Raw genomic sequence first — 15,412 nt, 5'->3', positions numbered from 1 at the left:
CTACGAGCCTCTAAGAGATGACAACTACAAATTTACACAAAAAGGATCATCATAGGCACCTCCGGGACAATGGAGGGCTTTCAATCGACTAGCAGCCTCTAAGAATCCGGAGCGAGATCTCCTCCCTGTCTACCTGTGGGCATGAACACAGCGTCCAAAGAAAAAGGACGTCAGTACGAATATTGTACTGAGTATGAGAGGCATAAACAATGAAGGAAAGCATCAATAATATAGAGGAGCATCAACATAAACATCTGGATCTGACTGCTGATCATAAAAGAAGTAATGCATGTTGTCTTACTCATACTCATCATCATGGCATATATGCATCATACACAAGTTGCCCGTTCATGTCGGAACGGTGTGATAATCAATAATATTAGCCCGCGTCCAGGCCTCCCGCGTCCGGGGTACCATCTCATGCCGCCCACTAGTGGCGTCTGCCCATGCCCGGAGGTCATGGTGTATCTGTTTAGCTGCCCGCCTCAGCGGTGACTGCCCGGCCAAATAGGCACGGTGTGAAATTCTCATGACATGCTCATCATGCAATGCTCATAATAATATATTCATCATAAAATACTTATCATAATACGTACATAAAGCTCAGGATCAACTTTTCTCTATCGGGGTGACGTAAGGCTGTGATCCCCCGATTCCATTATGGAGCAATTTCTGATATTCTGCCTCACCTTGAAGGAACTAGTTTATAAGGTGAGTGTAAGCGATGAATAACATTATCATCATGCTAGCTCTGTCTTATCATACTTCTCATATTATATAGGCATTATAGCTTTAGACTTCTAGCTTTCCGGACTATAAGGACTCATGGAGTAGACAAGAATTCAAGTTATAAGATTCATGCCATTAGAAAGGAAGGACTAGCCTCACATACCTTTGTCGTTTAGTTAAGCTATCCCTCACTCGTTCTCCTTCAATATCACGTCGTCACCTTCATGAGAGAATTTGGGTCGACATTAGTTAATTATCTACAAGAACGCATCATAAATTCTAGGAAAAACTTTGGGCAGCACTTCCTTTGTTTATACTACTTTCTCCATGTTCTATATCACTCCCAACATCCACAATATTACCCACAATGTCAAAATCAACAACCATCAATTATGCACATTTAGCGAAATCCACCATTTTCCTCCAAATTTTCCCTTATTTATCCTCATAGCTCATCTTCGTTTTATCACATGTTTAATACTTGTTTCATGATATACGCATCATTTATGACGTATTTGTAATCACAACACTTCAACAATTATGGTTCAAGTCTAACATCATTCAATAGTGACACTATTTACCCATTCAAAACCCATGTCCCACATCTTGCTACAATGTGAGTTCCTTAGCCTTCTAGTACTGTAAACAACATGAAATGATCATGAAAATTACCTTAGAGGATGATTAAACAAGCCTTGGGTGGAACTTTCTTTCTAGCACCAAAACCCTACCTTCTCTCCTTTGGGTCTTTCTTGAATTAGACACACTTGGTTAGGTTTCACACACTTGGGTTCATGGATTTGATGTTGTTGATCATGGGTTTTCCCTGAATTTTCTTGTAGATGGATGTTGGAGAGAGTTCTAGAGGTTTCCTTGGCCAAAATGGGGGAAAATAATGATTTTGGACGAGTTAAACATATTTAAAGGGGTCCAAAAAATTCTGGACCGACACAACATGCGGCACGCTTTGCGGGATGCAAAGCATGCTATGCGGGCCGCATGTTGTGCCGCAAAGCTTGCCAGTCGTCCAACTCTCACTGGCACGCTTTGCGGTTGAACTGCGGTACCGCATGTTGAACTTGCGGTACCGCATGTCGTGTCGCAAAGTATGCCAGTTGATCAGCTCTCACTGTCACACTTTGCGGTTGCACTGCGGAGCCGCATGTTGCGCCGCATGGTGCGCCAAACTATCCGTAGTAGAATGGCCATAACTTTTGATCCCGATAGGCTGTGAGGGCCTACAACCTATGGTTAGAAAGCTCTTTCAATTGTCTACAACTTTCATCCTGTGGTGTTTTTCCCAAATCCCAACTTTATAGTAGCGTTTTGGCCCCTACAAACCAGATCATTACGAAGATGTTTCCTTAACTCGCCCTTTCGGATGGCTTATGCTCATGTTTGGCTTATGGGTCCTTCTTGAAACTTACTTGGCACTTCATTACCAATATAAGAGACATTATAATTCTTCTCCAAAATGTCATTAAGACATCATTAATTTGATACTCGTAATTGCCCTTCGTCAGTCAATTCACTGTGCCCGAACAAAAAAAAATTCGGGGTGTAACAATTTTCTCACACCGCGCCGCACTATAGTCGGCCAGGCATGGCACGTAGATGTGCACACCACTGCAGTGGGCATGTTATGATATTGTCCCGGACGTGGGCTAATGATGATAACACCGAGCCTTAATGGCCGGGCATGGTACTATATATATGACACCGAGCCTTAATGGCCGGGCATGGTACTATGTATATGTATAGAAATGTTTTTTAAAAAGGCTAAGCATGCATGACATCCTCCTTATGAGACATTCAGATGTACAGGTTATCTCTCTTATTCCATGTTACCTTTCATATCTATGTTATGGTGTTATTCATGCCTTACATACTCAGTACATTATTCGTACTGACGTCCCTTCTTGTGGACGCTGCGTTTCATGTCACGCAGGTGTATACAGATGAGTAGAGGATATTGCTAGAAGATGTTCCAGCTGGATTGGCGAGCTCCATTCTCTTCCGGAGTGTTGCCGAGTCAGAGTATCTATGTTATGGTATATTGATTTATGTTAGATACTTTGTAGACAGAGTCACGTATATAGCATGTCAGTCTTGCAAGCGGCTCTGCCAGCCGATGTATCATTATGCATTATGTTATAAATTTCATATGATTACAGATTTTACTTGATTTGAGAAAGACGAAAAGAATGTTTTTTTTTTTTTTGAAAAACTTTCATCATGCATTTCATTTCATGATTTAAGAGTCCAGTGAAATTATGAATATAACTAGAACCAGCGGGTTCGCTCGGATGTAAGTAAAGGGTCGGGTGCCCATCATGCCCTATCAGGACTGGGGTGTGACAGAGTGCTTATGTGTCGGCCATAACAGAGTGCTGGCCAATGAGAACCGATAACAAAGGAAGACTGTAGAATTCTAAAGAAGGGGTGCACATGATAGCTAATAAAGCAAATCTCACATCAGAATGGAAGAAGAAATTGAAGGGCTTTATAAAGTATACCACAAATTCACACGGTACACGCGTTTTTGGACTTGATGATGACGTGGCTCAAGGGACAAAATCATGAGTTATGTTTGGGCTAAAGTGAACAATACATGCCATAGCCTTGGATCGTGACAAATATGGTATCAAAGTCGGACACTCCTTCAGTATGATGGTGGGGAGAACCTCAGCGAGCACACTGATTCCTTAGCGGGTATATGCGATGCCCATGACGGAGAGGGGAACAGAAAAGGACTGATAAGCCTATTAGGCTAGGAATTAAAGACTCTAAAAAGGAGTGCACATGGCACCTTAGGCATATGCTAGGAATTAAAGACTCTAAAAAGGAGTGCACATGGCACCTTAGGCATATGCTACATCAGAATGGAAGAGAAAAATGATAAATTTTATAAAACATTGCACAAGTTCACATGGTGCGCGCGCTTTTGACCTCGATAATGGCTTAATCCTAGGTACAAATCCGCAAGGTCTTTTAGGCCAAAGCATAGAATACGATCCACAGCCGTGGGCCGTGACATAAACTGAGGAGAAAATAACTTGATAAACAAAATAAATCATCGAAGTCAACACTGCAGTTAGTTGTATTAAGCAATAATTTAATCAGCTTCTGCAGGGATTCTCTTGGTAACACGCATGGAAGGAATCATCAGCACGAGAAGCTACTCGTGCACAACTAATTAGAAAATAATCTTCAATATATTTCTTAACCACTCTACTACTTCAGTACCTAAAGTAATGCACAGATCTCAAAACTTTCTAGTACGTAAAGGGTGATGTTGTATTTTATACTTCTTGATATATAATTAAGTAAATAAAAATGTGCTCTTTCTAATAGCTTAAACTTTTAGATAAGATGTTCACGCACTTTTACATGGCAGACCAGTCAAGAAGTCCTAGATTTGAGTCTCACCGCTACATCACTATCAAAAAGAATTTTTACGTGCTTAACCAATGAACAAGAATTAAGCTCGCACGTGAGATGAGATGAGATGAGATATATTTTCATAACTAGAAACAGATTATAGTTTTAGCTAAGAGTCCATGCTCAACAATTGGTAAAGGGTGAATTTGTATTATGTTAACATCAACTTGGTGAGGATGAAAAGCAATTATGAATCCAATCATGCACATAGTGATATGATGCCATCATAACAGGGCATGGAATATAGAGTTAGTGAATCGATGACGGCCACCTATTTGCCAATAAAGTAATGAATAGTTGACAGGGTTGGTGCTAGAGTGTTGGCTACAAGATCGTCTCAATTCAATAATTTTGATTCAAACTCTGTATTTATTTAAAAATTTCATTGAATATGTACATATCATCACTTTAGAACTTAATAACTACAAAATATTAGGATCCAGAACTCATGCATATAATCATGATGTTTGGTTCAAGTTGCACGTACCTCGATAATTTCACTATGTACTTGATACTATATTCCACCTGTATACTGGATAACTCTACCTAAAAAAATTAGACAATAAAAAAAAAAAATCACCTCCGATCCATTTTGTTGTCTCTGCAAGAATTTAAATCTAGTTTGCATCTTTAACAATATCTGGTACTAAGAAGCAATGCTGGGTAGGCAGGAAGAATAGAAGTATTAATGATACAATATTAAGGTAAGGCACGTCATTTAATTTCATGACAGTTATTAGAGCCCTTGTAGGCCAAATGTGTAGCAGCTTAACAAATTCCAAGAAATAGTCACATTACTACCCCATGCTCATTACAATATTATCAAGAGACGTCTTATCATCTTGTCTCCTTCATTTGCTATATAGCTAACATTGCTTGAGTCTTATAGTCCATCACAAAGCTAAGATTTTCTTCTCACAAGAAAAAACAAAAACAAAAACAGCAATGGCTTCTTCTTCAAAATTCAACCACATCATAAGATCAATCAGTTTGCCTGGAAAATCACATCCAACAGGTCAAAGAGTTGAAGAGGCACTCAACAACCTCAAAACATTGAAAATATCAAATGAATCAACAGCAGAGACAATGCACGATGGTCTACTCGGTTTAGAGGAGTTATATAAGTGCGTAAATGATCTACTTAACTTGCCTCAGGCTCTTCAATTCTTCTCCCAACATCAACACGAAAAATGGGTTAAGGATTTATTGGACAAGTCTGAGAGGCTTCTTGATGTGTGTGCCGCTATAAGGGAACTCGTCTTACAATGTAAGGAAAATGTAAGAGAGCTTCACCACTCTCTCAGAAGGAGTCAAGGGGATTCAACAACAGAAACCAGCATCATCAAGTTCACCTCCTCCGGTAAGAAGATAAAGAAAGAAGCGAAGAAATTAGTATTAGCCTTGAATAAAATGGATCACGAGACTACTGAGGGATCAGTATTCCTAGATGCACACCAGGACACGGTAGACATGATTAAAACACTAAGGGAAGCCAATGCAACGCGCATTTCCATTTTCCAGATGTTCTTGTCCTTATTTTCTGACCCACTTTTGAAGCCAAAGCAATCTAAACGGTCATTGGTTTCAAGATTCGTAAGCAAAAGAAGAATATCATGCGAAGGCGAAGAAGAGAAAATGGACTTGGAAACTAGGTTGGAATCGTTCGAATCTCACCTTGACGACTTTGAAAATGGTTTGGAAGGACTATTTAGGTGCATGATTAGATCAAGGAGTTCTCTCCTAAATATTTTCTCCTGCTAATGTTGAATATTCTGTTCATAAAAATATTGTAGTTATTGTTAGAAAAATACTACTAGTGAAAGATTTATCTCCAATATTGCATCTCTGTTTCCTCTTCTTGTGCTTTTGGATCCCTTGCCATCAACTTAGACACGAGAAATTTAAAGAAGCACAAGTTCGAATATCAATCTGATAGCTTACAACTCGGAAAGTTGTTCATAGAATGTAAACAAGCATTTTTACTAAAATATAGTAGGAATTAGCGACGTACAAATTCTGTAGCTAAGCAATAAAATCCATTGATAATCCTATTTACTGACGGTTTAGCGATGGATTATCAAAAACTTCTATTAGTTACAAGCTATTTAGCGACAAATTAGCTATGGAATTCATAGTTAATTCCAGTTTTTTAGTAGTAAAGTATTAAAGCTTTGATTTTATAGGAAACTGAGTGATGAATCAAACTGTTGTATTGCTTCTTCTTTTGTTCCAAGAAATGTTCATGTTATTATCATATGCTGAAAATATTCTTATTCCAACAATATTCTCATCATGCATCCTTCATTTGCCTATATGAATGACCTTGCTTTCGTCCTATTGCCCATCTCATACTTTCATCAGGCACAAATCTTCCAGATTAGTTTTTATGAATTGTTTATTTTTTATATTGAGTGTAAATAAGCTCTATCAAACCACTAAATAGAGCTGAGGTTATAGTTAAAGCCGGGTATGTAGCTCAGGGGCGGAGCCACGCCCACCCAAGGGTGGTCAGATGAACACCTTTCGTCCGAAAAAGTTTCCAGGTATATAGGTTAATTTTATGTTATTTTTGGATATATATTAGTTGTTGGACAACCTTGACAAAGAAAAAGGTGATGGTCCAACGGCCAAGGGTGTGCAGATTCTCCTTCTGCGTGCGGGTTCGAGCCTCCGCTGGGACCCTTTTTTTCCTTTTCTTACAAGTGACGAAAACTCCCTTTCATTAATTAAAAATCAGCCAAGATGATGTCATTTAGTGTCACACCCCGATCTTACTGGGGTGTGATGGGCACCCGACCCCGTATTCGGAGCCGAGCGAACCCGCTGACTCTTATTACATACTTAACCTCTTTGGACTCTTACATCAATAAGGAGTCGAAAACATAGTAAAGCTTTCAATTTTTCTTTTTTTTTTCATCGTACTCAAATCAAATATAATCTGTTATCATATGGACTCTATAACATAACATAAAATGACGCATAGGCTAGTAGAGCCGTTCACAATACCGATATCTTATACCCACGACTCTGTCTGCAAAGTCTCTAACATTTATCAGACATCGTAGCACATGTACTCTGACTCGGTAGCACTCCAGGAGCAAGTGGAGCTTGCCAACTCTGCTGGAATATCTTCTATATTAGCTTCAACTCCTCTGGGTACACCTGCGCGGCATGAAACGCAGCCCCCGAAGAAAGAGGGGGTCAGTACGAGCATTCTTACTGAGTATGTAAGGCATGAATAATAATTGTATGGAACATAGAACATGTCATAAGATAAAAGAGTAACCTGTACATATGAGTGCCGCTTAGGCGGATGCCATGCATACTTATCTGGTCATATCATATCATATCACATCATATCATATCATATCATATCATATCATATCATATCATATCATATCATGTCATGTCATATCATATCATATCATATCATATCATGTCATAGCGCCGAAATACGTCGGCTCGCCCATATATCCCGCGTCCGGGACGATATCATGTATCATACTCCAACTGATCAGGTGGTTGTGCGTCTATAGCGCCTTACCTTTCCCCTTACCCCATATATATATATATATATATATATATACATGTATCATGTTCATATATCAGCGTCTATAGCGCTCTGCCCCTTTTTCCCATATACATATACATATATCATGTGAGCAGCATGCAGGAGAGCCCAAGAAATGCTATAAGTCTATCGGGGTGACGTAAGGTCGGTAACCTCCGATTATATTATGGAATAATCATAATCGCCATGTCTCACCTTGAAGGAACTAAAATTATAAGGCGGGGCTATCAATAAAGAGTAGCGTTAAGAGAAAACATATAATAAAATCATAAACCTCATACTGTCATATTCATGGTAGGAACATATCGTCAACGTATCTATCGTAGACATTTTCTCATATTTGACTTCATCATTGTCATTATAAAACATATCCATCGTCATTGTCATAAAAGCTTACAAAACCAAAAACCCTTTTGTTTTAAAAAAATACGGACATTTTGGAAAACATTGACGGGTTATCGGAAAAATAATCATTGCCTTGGGACCATAGACTTCTAACCTTTAAAGACAAGGAAAATATGGAACATCTATAAATTCATAACGTTAGGAATCATGCCTTTGAAAGAAAGGGACGAGCCTTAACATACCTGTGTCGCGCCTTACTTGCTACACATATTCGGCCAACTTGTTTGTCTACATTCAAGAAGGTTGACATAATCATGAGACTCAGCATCATACACTTGTCTTAATCTTTCAAATGAATTCATTTATAATCTGCCGAAATTTCGGCAGCATCTCCCCTGTAAATGCACCATCCCCGAGATTCTAGCTCGGCTAATTTTAATCAACAACAATCCGGGAATTCAACCCGGCCAAACCAACAACAATACCAACAACGGAGATATACATATAAAATTCTCACAATTCAACCCATAACAATTCTAACAACCCAACAACTTTTCAAAATCCATTTCAACCCACAATTTCATATAACGACGATTTCATGTATTTTCTTAATTTCAATTTCGTCCAATCCAATTTTAATCTTTCCATCACAACATCATTAATAAAATTATGCCACAAAATAAGAAAATCTTACCTTAACTTACTCGGAGGAATTTCTACACTTATTTGTTCTAATTTCACAATTTCTCCTTCCTCAATTCAATATTCTTGTATTGCCGCCTCCTTGCACGAAGAACACCCTTGAGATTTTAATTTTTGATAAAAAATTCAAAGATGGATTGGGATAGCCGTGTCTGTGTGCTTGCTTTCATGGTTGTTGGTTCATAGGAGAAAATGGTTTCCATACCCTTTTTGTATATTGAATAGTTATTGCACGTTCTTGGTGTTTTGTTTCTCTCAAAAGATTAACATTCTTCTTTGCTAGCTTTACAAACAAGGACGTGTATATTGGTATGATTTGCTGGCAACCTTTTGTTATATGTGTTTTATAAAGTTAACACATAATCACTTTATTTGCATAGGTGGCCGAATTATGTCCTCTCAAATTCAACGTTTCACTAGTTGTCCCCGTAATTAATTTCGTAGTTCCCGTCTCAATTTCTTTTTTTTTTTGCTAAAACAGGGATGAATTTTAATATGTTTAGGAGAGAATAATTCTTATCTTATATTTCAAGAAATACTCTTCTTCAACCTTACTTCACTTCGAAGAAAGTTCGAATTCAACATCGCGATAAAACAAACCAACGAGATCAATGTGGTGCGTGAAACTCATATATTGTACTTGATATAATTGCACTTCACATCTTTGAAATTACAATTCATGTTGCTCCTATAGAAATAAAAATACACGTTCCAACTCTATATTTCTATGAGTATGTCAATAATGCAGCATCTTTCCTTTTCCTTAATCCAAAGCAAAGAATGTATAATTTAAGAATTTTAGGTGGCTTTCGTCAGTTCACGTGTCCTTAAGTAAAAAAAGTTACCATTGACTCATCCAACTTTTAAGACCAATTTAATGCCACTCTTGGATAATGTACTGCCATGTGGCAGCCCACCATGGACACTTATCCATGCAATCCTACTTAATACCATAATTAATTCTGTAGCCTCCCACTTTGTTCTAATATTTAACCACTTATTCACATAATTAATTTCTTGATCGTAATTCACTTGAACATGAACCACTTTTAACACACTTCATACTCATTATCATAATCATATGGTAGAACCCTAGTCCATAACCTCTTTATACACCAAATATTATTTTCAATCACCGTCGTCACACTTGTTAAGACTTAAATTATTTCGGGACCTCTAACTCTTTGTACACCGAGCTCTCGACTTTTTTTTTTGAATATGATCGAATTCTCCGGGCTCGGGTAACTTTCTCATATTGAACGATTCAATTTTCTAGCCCAAAAATACGGGATGTAACATCCTCTCCCCCTTTGGAACATTCGTCCTCGAATGTTAAACTATGCCTGCGCTCCCAATACTTCCTTAAATTTTCTTTCATTGAACTATTCCCTTCACGTGCCTCTTTCGTTGGTTGATTCCCTTCAATTTATTATAGCGCATTTCAGATCTTTACATAGTCATTCCTGTAATGCTTTCTCTTTTTGTTGCTTTTCGAGGTAATTATTCCACGTCGTTGTCTTTGCTCTCCTCGTTAGTTCATGGTCTGTTGTCAGTTATATTGCGAGCTCTTTCACTGAAATCTTACTTCCTTCTTGCGATTCTCCTATAGTTATTTCCTTAAGGTATCGTTTTCTCTATCTCACCTTCTTATCTTTAAGCAAGATCTTGTAACGCACAGACATCTCTCGTCGGTTTATTTGACTTTAGTATCCTTGGAGTATCGCACGCCTCCGGTAACCTGTGAACCCTTCGCAGGTTCTACGAGTAAAAAAAATTTTCACCGAGGGTGAAATTTTTGTAATCCAATATCCTTGCTTTATTCCGCTGTTATAGTCCGTATTCTGAATTCGCAGCACCATGTGTCACTTTCTGACTTCCTTTTAAAGGTCTTTTAACTATCACTTGCTTTTATTTCGTCATACTCCTCACCGTTAGACAAACCAGATCAAATAACCTAATTTTGAAAAATTCTGACCGGGTCTCCTCTACCATTCTTACTATTCAGAATTTGTACATAGCAAACATCGACAATACCGCACAGCACATACGACTATATATCACATTCCAGCCATTCAGAGCTTCCAATTTCAGGTAAAGAACAAAATATCAATACTTACCCCTGTGGCTTTCCATATCGACATTCACTTTCCTCCGTCGTACGCAAGGCTTATATAAGGAATTTCATTTTCCTATGACTTGGCCCTACCGCACGATCTGAGACAGAAAGAAGGTCAACAATCCCTAGATGCCCTGTAGCCTCCTGTTTATAAATGTGGCCGGCTTCACACCCATAAATAGGACTCTACTGGACACGACTTTGCAGACAACCCCTTAGACCGACCTGCTCTGATACCACTTTGTCACACCCCGATCTTACTGGGGTGTGATGGGCACCCGACCCCGTATTCGGAGCCGAGCGAACCCGCTGACTCTTATTACATACTTAACCTCTTTGGACTCTTACATCAATAAGGAGTGGAAAACATAGTAAAGCTTTCAATTTTTCTTTTTTTTTTCATCGTACTCAAATCAAATATAATCTGTTATCATATGGACTCTATAACATAACATAAAATGACACATAGGCTAGTAGAGCCGTTCACAATACCGACATCCTATACCCACGACTCTGTCTGCAAAGTCTCTAACATTTATCAGACATCGTAGCACATGTACTCTGACTCGGTAGCACTCCAGGAACAAGTGGAGCTTGCCAACTCTGCTGGAATATCTTCTATATTAGCTTCAACTCCTCTGGGTACACCTGCGCGGCATGAAACGCAGCCCCCGAAGAAAGAGGGGGTCAGTACGAGCATCGTACTGAGTATGTAAGGAATGAATATTAACTGTATGGAACATAGAACATGTCATAAGATAAAAGAGTAACCTGTACATATGAGTGCCGCTTAGGCGGATGCCATGCATACTTATCTGGTCATATCATATCATATCATATCATATCATATCATATCATATCATGTCATATCATATCATATCATGTCATAGCGCCGAAATACGTCGGCTCGCCCATATATCCCGCGTCCGGGCATCCCGCGTCCGGGACGATATCATGTATCATACTCCAACTTATCAGGTGGTTGTGCGTCTATAGCGCCTTACCTTTCCCCTTACCCCATATATATATATATATATGTATATATATATACATGTATCATGTTCATATATCAGCGTCTATAGCGCTCTGCCCCTTTTTCCCATATACATATACATATATCATGTGAGCAGCATGCAGGAGAGCCCAAGAAATGCTATAAGTCTATCGGGGTGACGTAAGGTCGGTAACCTCCGATTATATTATGGAATAATCATAATCGCCAAGTCTCACCTTGAAGGAACTAAAATTATAAGGCGAGGCTACCAATAAAGAGTAGCGTTAAGAGAAAACATATAATAAAATCATAAACCTCATACTGTCATATTCATGGTAGGAACATATCGTCAACGTATCTATCGTAGACATTTTCTCATATTTGACTTCATCATTGTCATTATAAAACATATCCATCGTCATTGTCATAAAAGCTTACAAAACCAAAAACCCTTTTGTTTTAAAAAAATACGGACATTTTGGAAAACATTGACGGGTTATCGGAAAAATAATCATTGCCTTGGGACCATAGACTTCTAACCTTTAAAGACAAGGAAAATATGGAACATCTATAAATTCATAACGTTAGGAATCATGCCTTTGAAAGAAAGGGACGAGCCTTAACATACCTGTGTCGCGCCTTACTAGCTACACCTATTCGTCCAACTTGTTTGTCTACATTCAAGAAGGTTGACATAATCATTAGACTCAGCATCATACACTTGTCTTAATCTTTCAAATGAATTCATTTATAATCTGCCGAAATTTCGGCAGCATCTCCCCTGTAAATACACCATCCCCGAGATTCTAGCTCGGCTAATTTTAATCAACAACAATCCGGGAATTCAACCCGGCCAAACCAACAACAATACCAACAACGGAGATATACATATAAAATTCTCACAATTCAACCCATAACAATTCTAACAACCCAACAACTTTTCAAAATCCATTTCAACCCACAATTTCATATAACGACGATTTCATGTATTTTCTTAATTTCAATTTCGTCCAATCCAATTTTAATCCTTCCATCACAACATCATTAATAAAATTATGCCACAAAATAAGAAACTCTTACCTTAACTTACTCGGAGGAATTTCTACACTTATTTGTTCTAATTTCACAATTTCTCCTTCCTCAATTAAATATTCTTCTATTGCCGCCTCCTTGCACGAAGAACACCCTTGAGATTTTAATTTTTGCTATAAAATTCAAAGATGGATTGGGATAGCCGTGTCCGTGTGCTTGATTTCATGGCTGTTGGTTCATAGGAGAAAATGGTTTCCATACCCTTTTTGTATATTGAATAGTTATTGCACGTTCTTGGTGTTTTGTTTCTCTCAAAAGATTAACATTCTTCTTTGCTAGCTTTACAAACAAGGACGTGTATATTGGTATGATTTGCTGGCAACCTTTTGTTATATGTGTTTTATAAAGTTAACACCTAATCACTTTATTTGCATAGGTGGCCGAATTATGTCCTCTCAAATTCAACGTTTCACTAGTTGCCCCCGTAATTAATTTCGTAGTTCCCGTCTCAATTTCTTTTTTTTTTTGCTAAAACAGGGATGAATTTTAATATGTTTAGGAGAGAATAATTCTTATCTTATATTTCAAGAAATACTCTTCTTTAACCTTACTTCACTTCGAAGAAAGTCCGAATTCAACATCGCGATAAAACAAACCAACGAGATCGATGTGGTGTGTGAAACTCATATATTGTTCTTGATATAATTGCACTTCACATCCTTGAAATTACAATTCATGTTGCTCCTATAGAAATAAAAATACACGTTCCAACTCTATATTCCTATGAGTATTTCAATAATGCAGCATCTTTCCTTTTCCTTAATCCAAAGCAAAGAATGTATAATTTAAGAATTTTAGGTGGCTTTTGTCGGTTCACGTGTCCTTAAGTAAAAACAGTTACCATTGACTCATCCAACTTTTAAGACCAATTTAATGCCACTCTTGGATAATGTACTGCCATGTGGCAGCCCACTATGGACACTTATCCATGCAATCCTACTTAATACCATAATTAATTCTGTAGCCTCCCACTTTGTTCTAATATTTAACCACTTGTTCACATAATTATTTTGTTGATCGTAATTCACTTGAACATGAACCACTTTTAACACACTTCATACTCATTATCATAATCATATGGTAGAACCCTAATCTATAACCTCTTTATACACCAAATATTATTTTCAATCACCGTCGTCACACTTGTTAAGACTTAAATTATTTTGGGACCTCTAACTCTTTGTACACCGAGCTCTCGACTTTTTTTTTTTAATATGATCGAATTCTCCGGGCTCGGGTAACTTTCTCATATTGAACGATTCAATTTTCTAGCCCAAAAATACGAGATGTAACATTTAACTCTAATGTTTGAATTTGTTTTTTTTAATTAAAAAAGTAGTTACTCATTAAATAAAAGCTAGTCAACATTTGTCTTCTCCTACACTCTTTGGAGAAAGAAACATAACTTGCCATTACTGCATTGAAAGAAACAAAAAAACCCTTCTCCTCTTCTCTTTCAAGTTTCAACCCTTTTCCCTCCACAATCATTATCATGTTTTTTCCTCAAAGACATTGTAGTGAAAAGGTATTCTTTAGTTCTTCTTATCCCTTAGTTATTTAACCAGATATTATATTTTTTTATAGCATTAATTATTTTTCTCTCTGAAATTGATGTGTATTTCTTGAAATTGCTTTTGTGCATTTTTTCTTCTTTGAACAGAGTAGTTTCACATTTTAGTTTCTCTTAGTAGATAACTAATGGCCATATAATTAATAACTTAGTAGTTAGTACTATTTGGGGGAATTGAACAAAGTTTCAAGAATTCTTGAATTCTACCACAATAGTATTGTCTTTATGTTGTGCTAATAAAAACTTATTTTGTATGGATTGGATTCTGTTAAAAACTATCAATATGTTAAGAGTAGATTTATATATTCAGGGGGTAATTTGTATGACTAATTTTTAACAAGTGTGATGCATTTAACTGTTATTTCAGTTTGAAGTTTCAATGAGCTTGAGAAATATTTCCGTAAAGTATCAAAAACAAGTTCGGTGTCTCAAAATCAAAATCAACTACATCGAGATGAAAATGCGGACCAAATAGAAATACCATCTCACTCTTCTCTGAGACAAAAATTTGATGTAAATAATCTAAAGGCTGACCCGGCTGAAAGAACTCCAATTTTGGATTATCATCCAAACATTCGTGATGAGATAAGGAGGGCATACATTCAAAAACGTCCTTGCCAATCTCGGGGTCATGTGTTCCCTCAAACTGACTTTTTTGGAATACCACGTCGTTTTGTTTCTGGATGGTTTAATGAATATCCTAATTGGTTGGAGTATAGTACAAGTGCAAATGCAGCTTATTGTTTGCCTTTGCTTCTACTAGTTGCCACTGCGACAGTTGAAAGAGCTTTCTCAGCAATGAAGTTTATCAAGAATGACTTGCGGAATCGAATGGACGATGAATTCTCACCC

The 15,412-nt window shown here is 37.6% G+C and overlaps 1 protein-coding gene and 1 long non-coding RNA gene across 2 annotated transcripts; one reads left to right on the top strand and one right to left on the bottom strand.

Annotated features, from left to right (window-relative positions):
* The first annotated feature begins 5,115 nt into the window (after positions 1–5,115).
* LOC132620147 (uncharacterized) lies at positions 5,116–5,931 on the top strand. The gene has a single exon (XM_060334848.1). It carries the CDS (start codon positions 5,116–5,118, stop codon positions 5,929–5,931), a length of 816 nt encoding a protein of 271 aa, XP_060190831.1.
* A 4,492-nt stretch (positions 5,932–10,423) lies between these two features.
* LOC132618711 (uncharacterized) lies at positions 10,424–13,565 on the bottom strand. The gene is made up of 3 exons (XR_009574271.1): positions 12,979–13,565; positions 12,527–12,572; positions 10,424–11,552 (listed from the first exon to the last, which is right to left on the bottom strand). It is a non-coding gene; the product is annotated as an uncharacterized LOC132618711 (long non-coding RNA).
* Positions 13,566–15,412: the final 1,847 nt, after the last annotated feature.

This window comes from Lycium barbarum, chromosome 11 (genome assembly GCF_019175385.1).
Source record: "Lycium barbarum isolate Lr01 chromosome 11, ASM1917538v2, whole genome shotgun sequence".
In the NCBI taxonomy this organism is placed as follows: domain Eukaryota; kingdom Viridiplantae; phylum Streptophyta; class Magnoliopsida; order Solanales; family Solanaceae; genus Lycium; species Lycium barbarum.
The sequence above is the reverse complement of the archived record's forward strand: the minus strand, read 5'-3'. Positions and strand labels throughout refer to the sequence as shown.

What these genes read in the sequence shown, in the direction of transcription:
- LOC132620147 (XM_060334848.1), top strand. Translation starts at nt 5,116, where the DNA reads ATGGCTTCTTCTTCAAAATTCAACCACATCATAAGATCAATCAGTTTG.